The sequence below is a fragment of the Stegodyphus dumicola genome, chromosome 4 (genome assembly GCF_044657685.1).
Source record: "Stegodyphus dumicola isolate Sdum_Otavi_A_Nest chromosome 4, ASM4465768v1".
NCBI lineage: Eukaryota > Metazoa > Arthropoda > Arachnida > Araneae > Eresidae > Stegodyphus > Stegodyphus dumicola.
The window spans coordinates 118098570-118119845 of NC_140771.1; the positions used below are offsets into that span (position 1 = coordinate 118098570).

General features: G+C 32.7%; 1 protein-coding gene across 3 annotated transcripts in view; it reads left to right on the forward strand.

Annotated features, from left to right (window-relative positions):
- Window positions 1-1408: 1408 nt before the first annotated feature.
- LOC118192139 (short-chain specific acyl-CoA dehydrogenase, mitochondrial-like) overlaps window positions 1409-21276 on the forward strand; it is a 56014-nt gene continuing 36146 nt past the window's right edge. The window contains exons 1-2 of one of the 3 annotated variants that reach the window (XM_035363040.2): window positions 1409-1561; window positions 2925-3091. In XM_035363040.2, coding sequence (XP_035218931.1) covers window positions 1516-1561; window positions 2925-3091 — 213 coding nt within the window. In that variant the 5' untranslated portion in view covers window positions 1409-1515. Of the gene's footprint in view, window positions 1562-1622; window positions 1986-2011; window positions 2035-2924; window positions 3092-21276 lie in introns of those variants that run through there. The other 2 variants (XM_035363042.2, XM_085815379.1) reach the window with 2 other exon arrangements.

Genomic DNA, 21276 nt, shown 5'->3' on the forward strand with positions numbered 1-21276 from the left:
AGTTTTCGCCTGAACTTATCACGCACAAATACACAGATTTAAAATTTTCATGGCAGGGATCTTAATATAAGCAATGCTACAGATTTTAAGATTTTTTATTACTAATTTTTATATGATACATGTGAAATCAAAATTAATGCAACAAAAGTGCTTTCCCTCGTTTTTACTTACTGAAACTAACATTCTTATTTGCAATATCATCCTCTGATCACTTGACAGATAGAAAGTATATTAGAAAATATATTAGTTACTATGTCGTTTAGGGACTAGTTTCATCCTCCAAATCAAATTCTTCTGTAGTAACAATATTCAATTTTAACAATATAATATTCACAACTAATAACAATAATTTTAACAATATTTATTATTATTCTAAAGAATAATAATGAGTATCGTTAAAAGTGATCTGAATAATTGCTATAATATTAAAAAGTGATGAGGCAAAATAATCAGACTACTGACAGAAGTAAATATATTCTTAACACATAAGTATATTTTTATTTTTATTTTTCCTTTCTCTCTTTCACGCCTCTTCGTCTCTTTTTCCTCCGTGATAAATAGGAGAGGGGATGCTTATTTTTAATACAACTAAGAAAATTTTCAGAAAAGAACCAAAAATAAATAAATAAGTAAATAAATAAAATTTCTGAAAATTTAAAAATGTAAAAATCTTACTTTTTATTATTAATTAATTTAGAATTTGCAGATGGGTAAGATAATTCACTGCAAACATGCATCGACGCCCTATTTAAGAAAGAAGAAAATTCTAATTCAATTCACCTTTCGATCGAATTCCGTGATTCGATTCTGTCAAACATCTGAGTTCAGTCGCCTTTACGCGTGAGCTCTGATGGTCTTACTGGCAAGATAAACTGCATTTTTTATTATTTCAAATTATTTACTAAGAAATATCAAGCTATAATTCAATTATTAAATGAAATGCAGTAAAATTTAACGCACTGATTAAAAATTCCACTAGAAAACAGATCATAGTGATGTTGTTATCGAAATATTAAATCTTGCTATGCACTTTTTTGATTTATTTATTTGTTTACTATAAAAGCGCATAAAAATACATTGACATTGTCTGAGAAGGACCGTATTTCTCTTAGCAACACTTTTCTTTGAACATTCTTTTTTTCTTTAAATCAGATAAGTAAATTAGTAAGTAGTTATCTTCTCATTCGACTTACTTGAAGGGTACAAAAAATTTTTGGATGTCATCTCGCATACTGATTTATAGAAGATTAATATCAGCGTTATAATAATTTTTTTCTTTTTTTTTTTTTTCCCACGGTAAACTACTGCAATCTCTTCTTCATCAGTTTCGTAATAAACTTTAAGTGCTTAATATTATGTGATGACTCAAAGAGTAATTTCTGTAAGCAATTCGGTAATATCATGGGACGATTCTATTAAACAAGCAGGGGTGTTCCAAGATTCAGTATAAGACGAAAGACGGAGCAGCAACACGTTCTTTTCTTGCGAGAACCGGAATAAACGACGTTGGGAAAAATGACTTCGGCCATGTTACCCATGGGTGCAGTGATAAGAAAATCAAGTACGACCCCTCACTTCACTCGTTAAATCTGGACTACATATATCTATATTACATTTCGCCCCCTTTTTCCTCTCATAATTGTTCGAAAGAACATAGTTTGGAGCTTACATTTTGTGTATACTTTGCATGTTTACTGGGAAGTGAAAAGTCTACACTCGTTGTCGAGATTGTGAAGATTAAAATTTGCTTTCGAAAGATTAGATCGCTTTGTTAAGATTAGCTGTTCTTGAAAACAGCATTTTCTTGTTTGGAAAATCAATTAATCATAATAGCATATTTTTCTATTACAAGCGATAAAAAGTGGGAATTGATATTTCATTTGACTGAGATCACGTTTCTGAAAGCATGAAAATTCTAAAACATTATTTGGGGAACTTTCAGTGTTGACTGACACTTTAAAAATGTTTGAAAGTTTACAGTGGAAGTAAGTCGGTTTTTAATTGGAAACAAGACTTCTTTAGAATCTTCTTAAGGTACAAATTTTGAAGCTTACGCAATTAAAAAAGTTTTAATGTTAATAATAAATTTGCGTTATGTACCTATAATAATATCATTCAGACGTTTTTTAGCTTGTAGAGATAATTTTCTGAGCAATCATAAGCTTTTGAAACTATTTGAAGGTACACATTTTTTAAATTAAAAAAAAATAATTTTTTAAAGTTATTAAGTATTTTCTATATTGAATGTAATAATTAAGTTTTGGATGTTGAAAGGCATTTTTTAAAATTTATATTTATTTATTTAATTTTGAAGGATGTTTTAAGATATGCTAAAGATAGGGTTTTAAAAATAATTTTCACAATATGTTGCTTAGTTGGTAAGACGTTTATCAGTCCTTACTATTATTATATATATTTAAAAAGGCATTTATTTCACTGTTTGGCTTACGTTTTATCATTTCTCACCAATTTAATATTTAAAAATATTACTTTGAATTTTTAATTATAGAAAGGAAATGCACTTAAATGTGAGTTTTAATGCCAGTTAATTTGTACCTTTTAATTAGAGGGTAAAATATATATTACAGGAGTATAATAATGCAAATTTTATAGCTAGAACTTCATTTTAAGAGTATGTATGTATAAGTTTTTTTAAATATTTCGAGTTTATAATTTTTATTCAACTCATTAACGGAGAAGAATACGATCCATTCCTTAGTGAAGGTAATTTTTTGGTATTAGCACTGCTAAGAAATTTCGTCAGTTTGCAATTAGTTACAGTTAGTGGAAATTTAACATTTTTATTTAAACGTTAACTCAAGCATGAGACAAATCACGGATAGTTGAATCCGAAAAGTTGCGATTATTGGACCATATTCTGTGGATTCCTTATTGACTTAATCAATCAAATTTGTTTATTTCAGGGAAGATTTTCTTTAAGAAGATGGTACTACGAAGAAACATTTCAAATACATTCAATTTACCAGACACTCATAAAATGCTGCAACAAACGTGCAGGAAATTTGCTGAAGAAGAATTACAGCCATTAGCTGCAAAATTTGATAAAGAACATTTGTTTCCCGGAGAACAAGTAATATTTTCCTTTTAATTTCAATATGGCGAATAAATAACGTTAAGCTTTTTTCAGTTAAGAACGCTTATAGTATTTATATATTATATGTACTAAGTGATTATTATATTTATATATACTTACTTCATTCAGATACATTCTACTAACTTTGTATTAGGAGATAATATAATCACTATTACTTTAGTAAATAAATTATTATTATCTTGTTTTGCAGCTATTGCGCATGTATTAAAAAATGATATATTCTTTATAAAAAGCACACATTAAAAAAAAAAAAAAAAAATGTGACTCCCGTACTACAAAAATTGACCGATATATTTAGTTTTAAATTTGGACATCATTCGGGGACTGTAGAAAAATTGAAAAATGAAAAGCATTTGCATTTGACTAAAAGTAAAATATTAGTTTACGATAAGATTAAGATTTATGATTTTAATCGATTAAGTGATGAGCATTTCTGTGCATATTATCGGAAAAAATATTAAGGAATATATATATATATATTTTCAAAATGGGGAACCTTATAACAGAATCTTACAGAATTCTTTTTCTAGAAAACATTAGCAGGCTTCAATATTGTCATATTGCCAACAAGTAACATCATTTGAGTAGTTTAAAAAATGATTCTAGTTTGATGAATATTATGCATGATGTAATAAAATTGCATGAGACTATTAATAACTTATTTCTAACATTTCGAAACTTATAAATTATTTGTGTGAAAATTCTTTGGCATATCCTTTATAACAAAATTATAAATTAAACAATGTTGCGCCCTAGTAAATCGCAAAAGAATATAGCAGGGGTAATTAAGGAGGGAAAAATAAAATGTATTTATTAACCGACCTCTTTTAACTCGAAATTAAGGTAAAAAGTGGCAAGTTTTGAAACCAAATACCTCGTTCAATCTTTGTCCTACCAGAGTCAACTCATTATTGTTATAATAAGCTTGCATTTTCCAAAACATAAGTCTAGGGATCAGGAACTGTATAAAAAGTTATGTTTCGTATTTTATACACATTTATTTTTAAATTTAAAAATGCAAAAACATGAATACTTACATCATTTAAAATATTTTTATATTTTGGAAGTATATATCTGCGACAAATGGTGGAGAAACTAAAGGCTCAGTAAGACTCTTATGCACTCGGTACAAGAAAATACAAGAAAACTAAAAAATATTTGATAAAAATGTAAAGAGTTCGAAATAAGCAGATTTTGTAATGGGATGTGTGTGAGAAAACGGCGCATGTGGGGTGCCGCAAGTAGATAAAAGCGTAATGAGAGCATTAATCTCCATATTTCGTACGAATGTCGAATGGTATGCATTGCTACACGAATGCGGAGCTCGCCGACATGTGCCTTATCTATGGGCTGCGAAAAGGAAACCCAGCAACTGGTCAAAGATTGTGCTCGGGAATCATTCTTTTTACCTTTATATGTATAGTGTGCATGTGCACATTTTAAGGAAATATATATACACATTTTAAATCCGAAAATAGGGGGAAACGTCGGCAAATTCTGAAATAGTAGTTTTAAATTTCATTAGTTAAAATTACTATAGTTTTGAGTGCTTTAGCATTAAGAGATATTTACTTTGGCAAGGCTAATATTTTTTTTTAGAAAGTATATCTGGTGATTAATGGCGATTATACCATTTTATTTATAAAATTTATTTTCAGTTAAACTTTAAGAAACAATCCGTAAAACATACCACGTATATAAATGTATACTGTATATGGCATTTTCATTTATTTCATTCTTAAATACATTATTTCATATTTATATTTTCACATACATATGATAATAATAGTTCAGTGTTTGTATATTAAAAGCTTCCTATCAGGTTTGACTTTATAGATGATAAAACATATTATATGGGAGTACTGACGAATTCATTCAACCAAAAAGGAATTTTTTGTAGGAAAATTGCCGTAAAGATGTTACATATAAATAGTTAATTATATTATATTACACTGGAAGATACCTAATTACATAACCATCAGAGACGAGACTTAGAATTTTTTTAACAATTATCTTTTTATGATGTTGCTTTTTATAATGTATGGATTCGCAAATGATTAAATGCACATAAAACCTATGATAGCTTAGTAAAATTTATTTTTACCAAAAGGAACACTTCACAGTTCTGGAACTTTCCACAAAATACTTGTGCAGATCTTCACAGTATCACAGAGTACAATCAATTACGCCTCAAACTACTAAGGACGCCTTCAACGCCTTTTACAATGCAAGACACATCTAAAAAGTGAAGCTCTCAGTACTCCAAAGTTTAGTCTAGTCTGTGCGACTATAGCCGAAATGTCGCGCGGCTGCGCAACTTGTCCGGCTCTTGAAAATAAGCCCAAAGGGCACATGACGTTGCAGTTTCTTGACAAGTTTAGAGAGGTCAAAGGTGGTTACAGGGGGCGACCATGCGTCGCAAGCAGGAGCCGTGAGGATCTGTGTGAAATGTTTGTGTTGAACATCAAGAAACACAGACAAAATCCAACAATTTCAATCTTGACATTTGAATTTAAGACACATCATAAAAATTAAACATATCATACTTTATTACATACATACTACTGAAACGTAAAAAGGAAATACATAAATTACAATTGAAGAATAAAAATAAAAATAAAAATAATTACATTATATACAATATGTACAAGAGCAGTGCGTACCCATCATGAAAAATTTTACGTTGGGAAATATAAGTCCCTGGCGAGGTGGGCCGCGAGTGGTCTTAACGAGGCATCTTCATTAAGAATCACATAATCCAAGACATTAAGATCAGTCACAGTGTACACATTCCTGAGCCTTATTAAAGAAATTGTTGTTAGCCTTATGCAAATACGTCTCGACGGATTCCATTTTCAAGTCACGGTGTAGAGTGTGATTTGAAACGTAATAATGTGCATTAGCTATCATTCGAAGAGCTTTATTTTGTAAAATTTGTAACTTGTCTATCTCCTTCTTCTGAACAGTTGCCCAGGCGGGAGAGGCATATGAGAAGATAGGACGTATGATAGATATATATATGTGTCTTTTCCTTTTTAAGTCTAATCTGGAAGTCGCAGACAGAAGCGGCGTGAGACTTCGTAAGACTCCGATAGTTTTTCCTCTAATGCAGTTAATATGTTCTTTCCAGAGGAAATTTGAACAATATTTTAGTCCAAGGTAGGTAGCACTTTTGACAACAGGCACTACAGTGTCAAAGAGTATCAGTTGTGTAGTCAAGGGATGATTCATCTTATTTTTCTTAAAGATTAGCAGTTTGGACTTATCAGCATTGATTGCTATTTTCCATTTGGCGCACCAATGTTCCAGCTTAGGCATAAATCTCTGCAGTTTCTTTAGGGCAAAATTCGGCGTCCCAGACTTGACAGCGAAAGCTGTATCATCTGCGTAGCACCCCATGAAGAAGTTTTGATCAAGGTGTTCAGCAGGTAAGTCTGCTACGTAAAAAAGATAGAGTACTGGCCCTAAAATAGATCCCTGTGGGACCCCGGCCTTTACTTCTTTCATAATCGATTTACTTTCTCCAATTTGAATGTGGAAAGTTCTGTTTGTCAGGAAAGAATAAATAATTTTAATCAGCGCATCACTGAACTTTAAGCTGATTAACTTATAAATAAGCCCCTCATGCCAGACGCGGTCGAACGCCTTCGCCACGTCCAGCATGAGTAAGGCAACATATCTCTTGTTGTGCAGTGCACTGCCTATGAATTCGTTGAGTCGAACTAGCTGTTTAGTCGTGGAAAGTGCTTTTCTAAAACCAAATTGTTCTAGAGGTAGCTTATCCATGTGAGGCTGAATACGGCTAAGGATGATTCTTTCTAGTATTTTACCCATACTGGGTAACAGGCTAATGGGCCTGTACCCTTCTGTTTTAGTAAGATTTTTCCCGGTTTAGGGAGTACTATCATCTTAGCAGATTTCCAGATTTGCGGAAAATAACTGTTATAAAGGCAAGCGTTTAGAATGCCTGTGAACCTGTTGACCATGTTAATTGGCAGCCACTTAAAGCGCCACATTATTTATATTGTCCTGCCCAGGGGCCTTCCTGTTCCTGAGTTTTTTGATGATGCTAAGTATTTCTTGGGGTGAAGTGAGCTCAAGATGACTCTGCATATTAAAGTTATCCATCCAGTTAGAAACTGTGGAGTTTACTAAGGTAGAAAAATCCTGATTAGATGGTGATGTGTTCTGGGTAAACTGCTTTTCAAAATGTTCAGCAAGCGTGTTACATTTTTCACTATTAGTAAGTGCAATCCCATGCTCATGATAAATTGGTCTGTTTACCCTATTCTTATTTTTTAAACGTCTTACAAAAGACCAAAAAGAATTACTTGGCTCATTAAAGCTTTCTATCTTTTCGTCCCATAGATCCTTACGGTAAATACTTATCTGTTTTTTGATTTCTCTACTGAGCCTATTCATGTCTTTCTTTGTGTTCGGGTCATAGGTAAGGTGAAACCTCTTTCTGATCTTGTTCCTGTCTCTGATAAGATTTTTAATTTTAATTGGCAGTTTATTAGTGATATGCTTTCTTGGAATCTTTCTGGTGGCAGCGTCATAAGCGTTTTGTATATCTGTCGTCAGCTGCCTCGCAGCACGCTCTATGTCGTCGGGAGTGCGTAACATAAGGTTTGTGCGACTTTCAGAGAGAATTTCATTATATTCCCTCCAGTTCGTCGTATTGATAAGCTCTTCCATGACTTCCTTAGTCGTGCCAAGAGTCGCAATGACTGGGCAGTGATCCGAGTCCAGATCCTGTAAGACCACTAGGCTAAAAGATAGTGAGATGGTAGAAAGGAAGATGTCAAGAATATCACCCGAATTACCGTTATTGGGCAAATAAGTGTGCTCACTCGGCACATGTAAATAAACCGGGTAATTATTAATGAACTCCGACAATTTAATACCGTTATTATTAGTCCTCCTGCAGTACTCCGAAGTCAGCTCGGACGAGCTAACAACTGAGAGCTGGGATTGCGAAGGTGTAGAAGGGGGTGTGACCAACGTCACGTGAGCACGAGAAGACATCTGAATGGTGCAGTGCAGTATACATTATATGCGATAAAATACAAAATACAAGTGAAAATATAAGTTTAAAAATGCAAAATGATAAGTATAAAACAAGTTCTTGATTAAATAATCACTATTTCCATATGGACAAAGTCGCAGGAAAGTATTAATAGTTCAAGAAATCATACGACACAGGTCACGTGGGAGGTCACCCTCCCAAGTCCTGGCTCTGGTGAATGCTGCTGCATCTGTGAAGTTAGAATATGTGCAGTCAGACTTTGGGAAAAACAAACAACTATTTAAGTTGGAAAGTTCTGATTGCTATCTATCATGAAAGCAGCGAAAGGACGGAGATGTCTATCTTCGTCCAGTATTTCATACTGAAACAAGTTGAATTTATCTAGGTGCTCACAGTCTTTAGCTTTCCTAAAGAAGTTCTTGTTAGTTTATCAGGTTCAATGTTTCTTCTTACCTTCTTCGGAAACATACAATGACCTGACTAGAACAGAGAGCTTACTAAAGCTATGTTCACTAATTGTAGTAAGTAGACAGGATACAGACGAAGGGTATACAAAACCCTTTATTTTTTTCTTTATATACAATGACTTCCGTACTTCGGAATACAATGACCCTCCACTCGGGGTCTAACTTAAAAGATATCAAAATAAAACTAAACTCTAATTTAACTTTAGAATAAGATTGGCCTTATAATAACAGAAAGCGTATGTAGCACAGAGACTGTGAACACTACAATACGTTTAATTTATCAAGAGGATTAAAACCTCTGGCCTGGAAGGCAAAGTAGCAACTGCGTAACTTCTAAGGTAAGCGGCCTGCTTCGAACTCACGGCTTCCTCTCTTCTGCTTGGCAAAAAGGCCACACTTAAATACTTGGCGTTCGCCAGACAACTTTGCATAAAACTCCTTCACGCTTATAATTCTGGCCGGAAGTAGAAAATAAGAAGTGATAGTAAAGATTTAAAATAAAATAAACGTTAGTAAAACTTAAGATCCTTACAAGTTTTACGAAGGAAATTGTCCATGGTCTCAATTTTAAGGTCCGTGTGCAAAACATCGTTCCGTACAAAGTAATGAGCGTTGGTAATGAGTCTTAAGAAGCGATTTTGAATTACTTGTAGCTTCTTTAAATCAGACGCTGACACCGTGGCCCAGGCTGATGAAGCATAGATCATTATTGGTCGTAAAATCGATAGGTAGATAAGTCTCTTTTTCTCTAAGCTAAGTTTGGAGAAGCGTCCTAACATGGGATATAGGCTTTTCATGACATAGATTGTTTTTTGTCTGACGTGATTGACATGATTTGTCCAAGTCATTTTACTGTTTAAAATCACACCAAGGTATTTTGCTTGAGTTACAATAGGAATAGGTTCGTTGAAAAGATTTAGCTGATTTTTGAGTTTATTTTTCTTTTTCCTTCTGTGTATGATAAGAAGCTGGGATTTTGAGGCATTAATTTGCACTTTCCAGTTCTTACACCAATCCTCGATGAGCGGGATGTGGTCTTGGAGTTTACGGACGGCGTGATTCACATTAGCAGACTTTACTGCTAATGCAGTATCGTCTGCATAGCACGCTAAGATGGAATTATTGCTGTGAAGAACAGTTGCAAAGTCCTCAGCATAAAACAGGTAAAAGATAGGCCCTAAAACGCTTCCTTGTGGAATTCCACTGAGTATTGGTCGTTCGGAGGAGTAGGAACCGTGTACGGTCACTTTGAATTTTCTGCAGGTGATGAAGGATGGGATAATAAGTACCAGTTCTCTTTCGAAATTGAAATCTATGAGTTTGGAGATGAGACCCTCATGCCAGACGCGGTCGAATGCTTTCGCCACATCTAACATGAGGATAGCAACATTTTGTTTACAGTGCAGAGCTGATCCGATAAATTCGGTCAATCTAACAAGTTGCTTTGTAGTAGAAAGCTGGGCTCTGAATCCAAATTGTTCAGGCGGTAGTAAAGTGAGATAGGTTTTCATTTTAGCAAGCAGAATCCTTTCAAAAACTTTACTCAGACTTGGATGAAGGCTAATTGGGCGGAAGCCATCAGGATGCAGTTGATTTTTCCCCGGTTTGGGAATCCTGATAATTTTAGCTAACTTCCATGAGCTAGGGTAGTAGAAGTTAGAGATGCATGCATTAAAAATAACTGAGAGCTGATGCTCTCTCCGGTCTTACATAGTTTTTGCCAGGCCGCCCAAAAATCTCTAATACCTTCCATTTTTTTAAATTACTGGAAGATATATACGGTTAAAATTACATATAAGGGTCAGATACGGTCACAGTTACGTATAGCCATTAATTTACACTTATTAAATTTTAATATCCATTACAGTTATGCAGAGATCTCAAATGGTTGCCAAGTTTTGGGACGTTTCGCAATTTCTTGCCAAATTTAGCGATAAAAATCAATCGCCAAAACCATCGCCTGATTAGCGATATATCGCCATTTAGCAAGAGAGCCATTTATCTCTCAATATGAATAGAATTTGCCACAGTAACCTTATTTTCCTGCAGAGTGTCGTCTCTTTCAAGCATTTTATATTATATTAAACAAAATATGCTGCAATCTCGCGCGTAATTTCACTAAAGTTATTTACATGTATACAAAATACGTAACACGCCCCTTTTCGAGGACTGCACGTCCCGAGAAGTCCTGAAAAAATGCAATACTAAGATAATAATTTCAATAAAGAACGCGCAAAAAATCAAATATTAAATCAATAAACAAATAAACGCATAAATTTACAAATTTATATACAAATAGAACAATGGTCTTAATATATTATTTACATCACTGTACACCATGGGTGTCTAAACTACGACCGTTTGAGGGCCGCATTGCAAAGAAAAAAAATTTGCGGGGCCACACATACAGTATTTAAAAAAAAATTGAAATAAAAGTTAGCTATAGGTTGTTTTATTAAAATAAATTAACTTCTTTCCATTATTATTTTTTAATTGAATTAGAATAGGTACATATTTATTATTAATTTATAAAAGTTTCGTTTAATTTAGTGTGGATTTTATAAAGATGGAAAAAATTCAAATTAATGAAATGGATGAATTTGCTTTTGTTGAACAAGCAAATCGATATCGGGTATAATAGACGAGACTGCAATTCATAATGCATTTTCAAGATGTTTGCCAGTGATTTTTGTCCTATTTTTGTTTTTTGTATGCTTCATTCTTGAAAATAATTGTTTACAAATATAGGTACTAAGCTAAAGACATTAATAAAGCATGATTGTGAAAATTAGAATATTTTTCGCAGAGTGGGTAATCTTTATAAAACTCCAGGAAAGAAACATTTTCAAATTTTTGTTTCAGTAGAATGCCACTTTCCTGTTCAATGCATCCTATTTGAAGATTTGAAGGTAATTTACTTATTTCCAGAGAAAATGGAGTAGAAAATATGTTGAAATACTGTTAATTTTCCCGAAAATCTTGAAATCTACTTTCAAACTCTTGAATTAAATCAAAAATTAATGCAGCATATTTTACATATTTTGTGCAACTCACAGGTTTATGTACTGCCAAAGTACTGAAATGTGTCAAATACTTTACTCTTATTTGATTGTGCCAAAATTTTAACTTTCTTTCAAGCGCTGTTATTGTTTGGAACATATCATTGATAAGTTGATTTTTTTTCCTCTAAGTCTCAAATTTAAATCATTCAAATGTTCTGTTGTTAAGTCTACTAAAAAAGCTAAATCTAAAACCCAATTTTCGTTTTCAAATTCAGTCACAGGTTTCCCTTTTATTTTCATAAATACTTTTATTTCAGTTCTTAAATCGTAAAAACTTATGAACATTTTCCCCCTACTGAGCCATCTCACTGCTGTATAATAAATAACATCAGCAAATTCGGTGCCCATTACCTTAAAAAAATCTTGAAATTGTTTATGATATTAAGTCTTTTTGCTCTTATAAATTTAATGGTTTTTATAACAGCGCTTAATACACTTTCCATTTTAAAATTTTTCCACATAAGTTTCTCTATTGTACACTGCTTAAAAAAAAAAAAAAAAAAAAAAAAAAAAACCGGGGGGGGGACGGTGCTATATCTCCCGTTCTACTGGGCCGATTGGCAAAATTCAAACTGCGTTTTTCATGTCTCGAAAGCGCGACTTAAGATATATATTAGATTTATATATAACACTATTCTAACGTAGGTATTTTGACACAAAATCGGACTTTTTCTGAAATAACATACCATTTTTTTCCATATTTCGATTCTATGACTCAAATTATGCCAGAATGCCAAGTTTTTAAAAATCGTACGAGTAGTTTTTAAAATATTAGCTCTCAAACTTTTAGCTCCTCAATGTTAATTGAATTTGGGAAATATTTATTAATATCTCTTTTTTTATTAAACTTTTCTAATTTTTCCTTTCACATTTCGAAATTTAGATTCATTCCGAATAAAATTTACCAATTTTTTGTGTTTTATTTTTAAATTTCAATTTTTAAATAATTTATAAATTTTTCCGAAAAAATTTTTAATTATAACCTATAAACTTTTTACCGTCAACTTAAAGTAGGTGTATTTCTAAGCATACCTGCACAAAATTAGACTTTTTTATTCAAAATTTTCTAAGATATACACGAATTTACATATTTTCGCGTTTTGAAATTTGGCATCTTTTTTTGAGCGATAATAACGCCAAATGTGGTTTATGGATTTTTGTTACAGTGAATTGCCACAGCTATTTTTAACCTTAAATTTCAAATAAAATCTTAGGGAGAATTAATTATATGAAATTTTTCCCTAAATGATGCGTAATAAATATTTATTAATACTATAGGAAAAGCTACTTTTTTAAAATTATACATGATATTATTCAAATTTTTAACTATTTTTTTACATTTCTCTCTTCGATTTAAAAAAAATATTTGTAAGCATAAATTTTTATTTTCGGCGTTTTATCGTCTGCTACTTTACTTTAATTTCGTTTAAATCGAATTGTCTAAAACTGAGAACTTTCGTTTGATGTTTATTTGAATTTTATGAAAATATTTTATGACATTAACTGCATAATTTATTTCTAAACAAGCTGTTGCTTATGAAGTGGCTGAAAGAGCGGCTGATACTATCATCCATATTTTTAAAGTACCGTATATTTTTATAGAAACATAAGATTTAGAATAATCATTTTTATAAAATTCAAATTATGATATAAACATGTAATCCTCTAGAGACCGAATTAATGAAAGTTCAATGGTTATGTAGCATGGTTATGCTCAGTGTTATGTTCAAGGGTTATGTTAATGATCTGCAGCTACTTAATGGCTGGATAAGTCAGCAGGTTCAGTGGACAAGTAAGAATAATTATATAAACGACACTCAACATTCTGGATTCAATTAATAACGAGGGTACGATATTTATTAAATGAATTTAAGAAGTTTTTAAACATAAAAAAAATCCACTAATTTTTTATCCTAAAATGTATTTTTGTGCGTAGCGTATTTTCAGTATACCCTTAAAATTCTAATTTAGAATGTACATGTCAAGAACTGAATTTTAATCATCAGTAATATAATACGTAATTATTACGGTTATTAATAAATCCTTCTTATAAAGTAATTTCAAATATTTCGAAAAACTTTCTGTCTGAATGCAAATATTTCTAATTTTATATTAATCAAGATTGCACACGATATTATTTATTTGCACTTCAGTTTTTACCGTCAGCTCTAGTAGAAGCTACAAATCAATTATATTTAATTAAGGAATGACCATCTAAGATTAGAAACAGCGTACCGTAACAGCAATTCAATTATTGGCGCCGTATCTTTCATGTTACTCCCGATTGGCAAGCTATATGATTTTTAATGAGTATTCGGGTTTGGCTAGTAACTTCACTTGGAAATCTCGCTTAAACTAGGTTAGTTGGTTATTTGAACATAGAAAGAACATGGGAAATATTTGGTTAAGATGCTTTCATAGAGAACCTTTGTAAAGAGAACCCAGAAAACTACGAAAACCAACCATGCAGCCTGGGTTAGACTTCGCAATAAACAATTAGTATTTAACAATCTTCAAATGCTAGGCAACCAATTAAATCTTCAGTTTAATATTTTATTTGTAAATATTTAAAATATTGCTGTATTCTTAGACACAAAAAGCAGAATTTAAGTTTTGTTAACTCGTTAGTAAACTACCAAGCCGTAGTGCAAATGAATATTCAATTTCTTTTGCAATAATTGTATTCACTTAATATTCTTGGAATAAGCGCTAAAGAAGGAATGTTCTTGGAAGATTAAAGAAGTGTTTAAATCCAGTGATATTAGGTTTGTCTTACAATATCAAAATCAAAACGATTCTGCAATTGCCCGAGTAGTTGACTTGTAAATGGCTGTGAATTAAGCAGATGACTTTTAATCTTACGTTTTTTAGTCAGAAAACGTATTCCAAATGTTTTTCATGACAATGCATCTTTTCATTATTCAATAACCAATTGGAGAACCGCTTGTATTCCGAAAATAAGCATGTGTACTCAATCGTCCTGCATTTGTCTTCTTGTGATTTTTTTTCTTTCCAAAAAATTAATGTTGCCTCTCAAAGGAACATTTTTTGACATTGAAGAGACAAAAGGAGTATGACATCTACTTTTAGAGGCATGTCAAAAGCAGATCTCTACAAGCCTTCTCTACCATTACATATTGTGCATTCAGACAAAAAGTTGGATCAGCGTAAATTCTATAAGATATTTTTATTACACTCTGATTACTTTTTTTTACATACAGTGAATATATACTAAACCTTTTACTTCAGCTTCAGTAATTCGGAATTTTTTGACGGAATTTTTGTCGGAACTAGGACATAGAAGATAAGTGAAATTGAATATTTCGATAATCCAATAAGTTCAAGGTCGAAGTTTCAATATTTTATTTTCGGAGGAAGGCGAAATTTTTTCAGTTTTGTTCCATTATTATCCTAAGTATATTTGCTTCGATTCTTTATTTTTTCCATAAAAGCGAAAATCTTACGCATGGTATGCATATAATGCATAGCTTCAAATTAAAATTTAATAATATACAGGGTGGTTATAATTAAGGTTTCACTTTGAAACGGTCATAAAAGGAAAACTACTGGATCAAATGTTATCAAACTTTGTGACCGTGTAAAGGTGGTCATGGGAATTTATTTTCCGCGAAAAAAAGAAAGTTCGAAACCTCACCACCAAGGGGTAAAATGGCGTTGTATGTAATATTATTAAAAGGAATATGGGTCGGAATCTAACTTAACCTTTTGTTACACGGGTTTAATATGTTGTATACCCTTAAGAAACTTTGAAGTAAGCAAATTATCATTTAAAGGCGTTAAAGTCGATAAAAGTCGAGTGCGCCATCCGTGTAAGTGAGAAATTCGTCCGTGAAAACCACGAATTAGCAATTACAAAATGTGAGATCGCAAATAACTCGCACAACTCCCTACAATCTGTAAATTGTTTTCTTACAGATCGCTAATTTGTTATTTTTGAAGCCTGACTTCGGCCCTAAAACATGAAGATACTGATTCAAAACGCTTTGAATCAATTTGGGCCAAAGAAATCCCTCGTGTTATCTACCTAGTTCCATTGCATTCTCTTACTGCATTCCATTACATAGCAATTATTACACACCGCTTGGAGTGGAACGACAGCTAGTTTCATAACTGAACCATTTTTCTCTGAAGAGCAGTCGATAGCTGGACTACTGTGATTGCAGCTCGCTTAGAGTCAATGTTAAAATGTTTCGTGATACATGAACTGAAGTAACGTGGCATTTTAGGTACTACGATTTTTATGCAGGGCTGGGCCCCACCTCACATGTGTCGCACAGTTATTTAGGCAACATTTCACGAATGAACGTCTTAAATGCCGACACTTCCCCCCCCCACTTCCCACCGGACCTCAACCTCTGTGACTTTTGGCTATTGGGTTATCTCAAAAACACTGTTTATGGTGATAATCTAAACAATTTGGCAGAAATGAAAAATGTGATACACCGACATGTCCGTAACATTCCTCCTGATATGCTAAGAGCTTCTGTTGAGAATGCAGTAACAGGATTTAACTTGCTTTCGGAAAATGCTGGACGCTACATTGAACATGCTTTGCAACACGTTTCGAAAACGATAAAACACATTTTAAACCAATGTCTTCGTGTCTTATTTCATTTCACAATATTGCATACAACGCCATTTCCCCCCCTGGTGGTGAGTTTTTGAACCTTTTTTTTTTCCTTCGCGGAAAATAAATTTCCATAACCTCCTTTACACGATTCTCAAGTTTGATAACATTTTGGTCCGGCAGTTTTCCTTTTATGACCATTTCAAAGTGGAACTTTAATTATAACCACCATGTAAATTAAACTTTAAAAGTTTGACAGTTTGGTTCAAGTCCCAGCTTTAAATATATATATATATATATATATAAATTTTTATGTTAATCCTCTTAGAAAGAATGTTTTAAGAAGCTAATTTTTCTCTCGCCTTATAGATTGTATAAAAAAACATGATCTTTAATATGATTTAGATTGTTTCAGCCGATATAAAAATCGGTTCACTCGGTGGTACAGAATAAACACTGCTGGACTGTTTTATTTCTTTGTCATTTAGCAAAAAATATTTTAATTAAAATATTTATCCTTTTTACTTCGCTTTAAACTTTATATATAGTTAAAATGACTAGAAAATGAAAAGCTGTCTTCAGCTGAAACGCAATTCATGTAATTGATATTTAAAAAAAAATGACAAGAATGCAAAATTTAGGGAAGTCTGGCAATCAAAAATTCTTAATTTTCTTGTGTGAGCATTGAAAATAACTGTAGAAGGAAAGAAGAAAATTAGGGAGAAAAGTAAGCAAAAATTTGCAGGGAAATTTGGCTGTCAGAGAGTGCGACCGCACCATCAACGAACGCTTGCTGCGTTCTAATCCCGGCTCTCCTGCTAAAGGGAGGAGGCGGACATTGCATAGGGTCCATACGGACCGCAAAAACCTCGGTCGGGCGACGAGACCGGACGAACAGGCTAACAACCGACGGCACAGCCGAAGCCACGCCACCGGCCACCTGCCAACGCACGTCCTTTAGTCCGTCGAGTCTTCCCAACCGGCTACGGCGTCCGACATACCAAGATGTTTAAAAAAATTGGACGCTTTTGAATGTACTTTCATTTAGGAGTTCAAAGAGAAAACACTTGGACGTGTACACCAGCAAATACCATCAACTAAGCTTGTGTTAACAGAAAAGACAAAAACGATATCATTGCAGATTAAAGTGAAGAGCGTCTGGTTTTAGACTATATGGTTATATAAATTTAAATTACGTTATAGAACATCATATCGTATCGTAAAAGGAGAATCCCATGATTTCTCAGTCGAATTATTTGAAGATTCAGGAGTTTGTCCAGTGATGTATGTGGATGTCACCTAAAGACTTTTTTTTTTTTTTTTTTTTTTTAAATTTCTTCCTGATGAAACAGTGGGCGAGCGGTAAAGTCTCTGAAAACTGGTTGTTCGGTCCGAGGTTCGAATCACACGAACGGGCTGGCTGCATGGGCGTTTTCGTGGATTTCCCCATGTGTAACGTATATACGAGCCAGTTTCCCTTAGAAAGTCCTCCACGATGGCATCCCTTTCCTTAGGCAGATAGCCCTAGTGTGCTTTGTCATAATTAAATAAACCAAAACCTCTTGATAAAACCAGTCTTTCCTTTTATTTCAGACCTTCAAAATGCTTAGCTTCTAAATACTGATGAAATGGATTGAATTGGATTATTAAGTTACGACGAAGCAGGGCTATCTGCCTATAAGGAAGGATGCCTTCGTGAACATTGAAAGGCGCTTTACTGTATTTTCTCTTTTAATATATGCAGTTTTCAAAGGCATCGTAGTCTGAGTTACAAAGTATTCTTCCGAAAGAAACGCAATTCAAATAAATAAAATCAAATTCTGGAAAATGTATATTAATAAATATATTTAAAATGCGCAGTTCGAATGAATGAATAAAAGATTTTAAAACAATTATCCGAAGAGACGATGCAACACTAACAATTAAAATAAAAGTCTAAAAATTTTAAAAATTACCTAAAATAATAACTATGACTAAAAATATAGTATAAAGAAAACTATTTGAAAATAAATAAATAAATAAATAAACGATGCGCCTTTGATTTAAACTACGCAGTTCGAATGAGGAAATAGAAATTTTTAAAACAGTTATTCGAAAGAGACTATGCAACGTAAACTATTAGAATAAATTCGAAAAAAGAAAAAAAAAAAAAGAAAAAAAAAAAAAAAAATGCTTAAAATAAATAACAATTATAAATAAAAGTATAAGATAAAGAACATTATTTGAAAGAAGGAACGATTGAGTCTTTTTTTTTTTTTTTTTTTTCCTCTTACGCACTATGTAAAAATAGGTTGCCACATATTAAGAAGTTCGCCAAGTGAACTAATTTTGGGGCAAACTGAATAAAAAGCGCCAACATAAATTGTTGAATTTCTCCGTAAATTTCGCACCAAATTTTACAAAATTTAATATTTAGGCATAATTTGAGTCGTAGAATCGAAATATGTAAAAAAAAATGGTATGTTATTTCAGAAAAACTCCGAATTTTTGTGTCAAAATATCTATGTTAGAATAGTGCTATATGTAAATCTAATATATATCCTAAGTCGCGCTTTCGAGACATGAAGAACGCAATTTGAATTTCGTGAATCGGCCCAGTACAACGGGAGATATACAACTGTCCCTTTTTTTTTTTTTTTTTTTTTTTTTGAGCAGTGTACAATACAATGATATACCATTAAGACCATATTGCCAGCAGCGCGGCTTCATTATTAACCATTTTAACGAGTCCCCCATTTTTACCAAACTGGCAGGGGTTATGATAGCTAATAAATTTTTCATTGATAAGCAAAACCTTTTATCGTCGTTTTTAATGCATCGAATAAATCTACAGACTTGTTTGTGTCCTTTAAAAATACTAAAGGAACCATTTCTTCCGTAATACTATAATGTTTATCGATTCCTTTGATAAAAGATTGCCAATTGTGCCGTATCAGAAGCATCAGTGCTTTCGTCCATGGCTAACGAATAAAATTTTAAATTGATGCATTTGCTTTTTAAAGACTTTTAAATTGAATTTCCCAAATCTTCACTTCTTGTGGCTATAATTTGGTGTAATAAAATGATTTTAGAAAAATTCAACTTTTTTCAGGGCAAATTATGTTTGCTAGGCTTTTCATGCATTCTTTTATAAATTCGCCATCAATAAAAGGTTTTTGATTTTTTCGCTATTAAATTTGCTATGACATAACTTGCTTTTGCAGTGTTATTATTTTGAGTAACTGTTCTTTTTTAAAAAAAATTGTTCAGACGATAGTCCTTTTTTTAGTTCTGTTATTTTATCTTCACGGTTAAATGCCGAGATATACATCGTATTTTGCGGCATATATTTGACTATAATGTCGCTTCAAATTGTAGTCTTTAAAAACTGGCACAAAGTCCCTACAAATTAAGCAAAGTGCTTTTATTCTCCTCAATAAAAAATTATTTCTTCGTCCAGTTTTCGTTAAAAACTCTTTTTTTCTCTTCAATTTTTCTTTTTTTAATGTTCTGATTGTTTTTCAATGACATGGAGGCCATCTAAAAAATTATATATATAGGTATATTTTAATTTTATAAGTAAATATACATAATGAATATGAATTATTCATACCTTTTTAAGAATTTGATAAAGAATTAGGAACTTAGAATACAATGCAATATACTGCATACAAATATTGTAATTCGTCGAAAATTTGTATACATATTTATAAAAGTTTAACGGCAGCAAATAGATATTGACAATTAAGGGTTGATTATTTTTGGAAATATAAAATCGAGTGGATACACACATAGTTCAAAATGTAAATTCTCATGTGTGGTAAAATATACCAAATGGAACGGTTTTAGAATGTATTTAAGTATTTTACAAGTTGTGAACTTTTGTGAATTGCGAAAGTATAAATTGAACTACAAGCTAACTAATTTGTATAGCTAATAATATTACTTGTACTTACTTATTATTATTAATTATAAACCTGAAATTCTGGTCCCACAAATGACAAAGCCAATTCCCGCCAAGAATAAAAGAAGCAATAGCCCCTACAATGATATAAACCTGCAGCGTCATCTAGGTGCAAAACGAGACGTGAAATATGATTATTATAATGTTCTTAACCTACACGAAGGAAAAAACGGAATCTGTATTGAAAATAAGAGAAATAAACTTGCGCATTCTATTTTCACGTGACCCATATTACGAGACAGATTTCCCATCCCATGGAAATCGCGGGAACCGTACGCGGAGGGTTTTAATACATCATGACTTACTAAAAGGTTTTTATTTAAATTTTTATTTTAAAATGTCAACGAATCGATTATATATGAATCAAATTCAAACATTTATTTTTTAAATAAAAATGTGTAAATTTAAATACTTTCATAATTTGCGTTTCGGCCGCATTTTAAAGACTTTTTGGCCGCACTTTAGATACCCGTGATGTACATTATAGGTATTCATGTACACTATATCATGTACACTACTGCGTAAAATGGCCATAGTAAGGGACTAGATTTTCGTAATGAGCGAATTTATGCTTAGGCTTTGATCACTTACGGATCCGAATTTCGACGTCGTTCAGCCTATATAGGATTGTGTAAGGACTGTAGCAAGGTGACTGTACTTTAGATGAAAGTCCTTTCCGTCGAATCTGATTCCATAACCACAACATATGACCTTCTTTGAATCGACATCCTTAGCTCTTGTGTCATATCGGGTCTTTATGTTCTCCATGGCCAAACTAAATTGCTGTAGTGCAAAATTTTGCATCATTGCAAACTGCGCCTAGAGATCTTGAATGTACTCCTCAGGCAATGAAGGCGCATCTGGAGGGCGACCAAACAAGAGACCACAAGGCAGACGATCAAAGAGCATCTGAGATGGAGAATTGCCGGTTGTGCTGTGGAAAGCAGTGCGCAGGCCAGTAAAAACAGGGGTAACTTTCGGATCCCAGTCCTACTGGTTTTTAGAAAGCACGTGAGAGAGTTTATTAAGGATAGTTCTATTAACCCTCTCTACCATGCCGTCTGATTGGGGA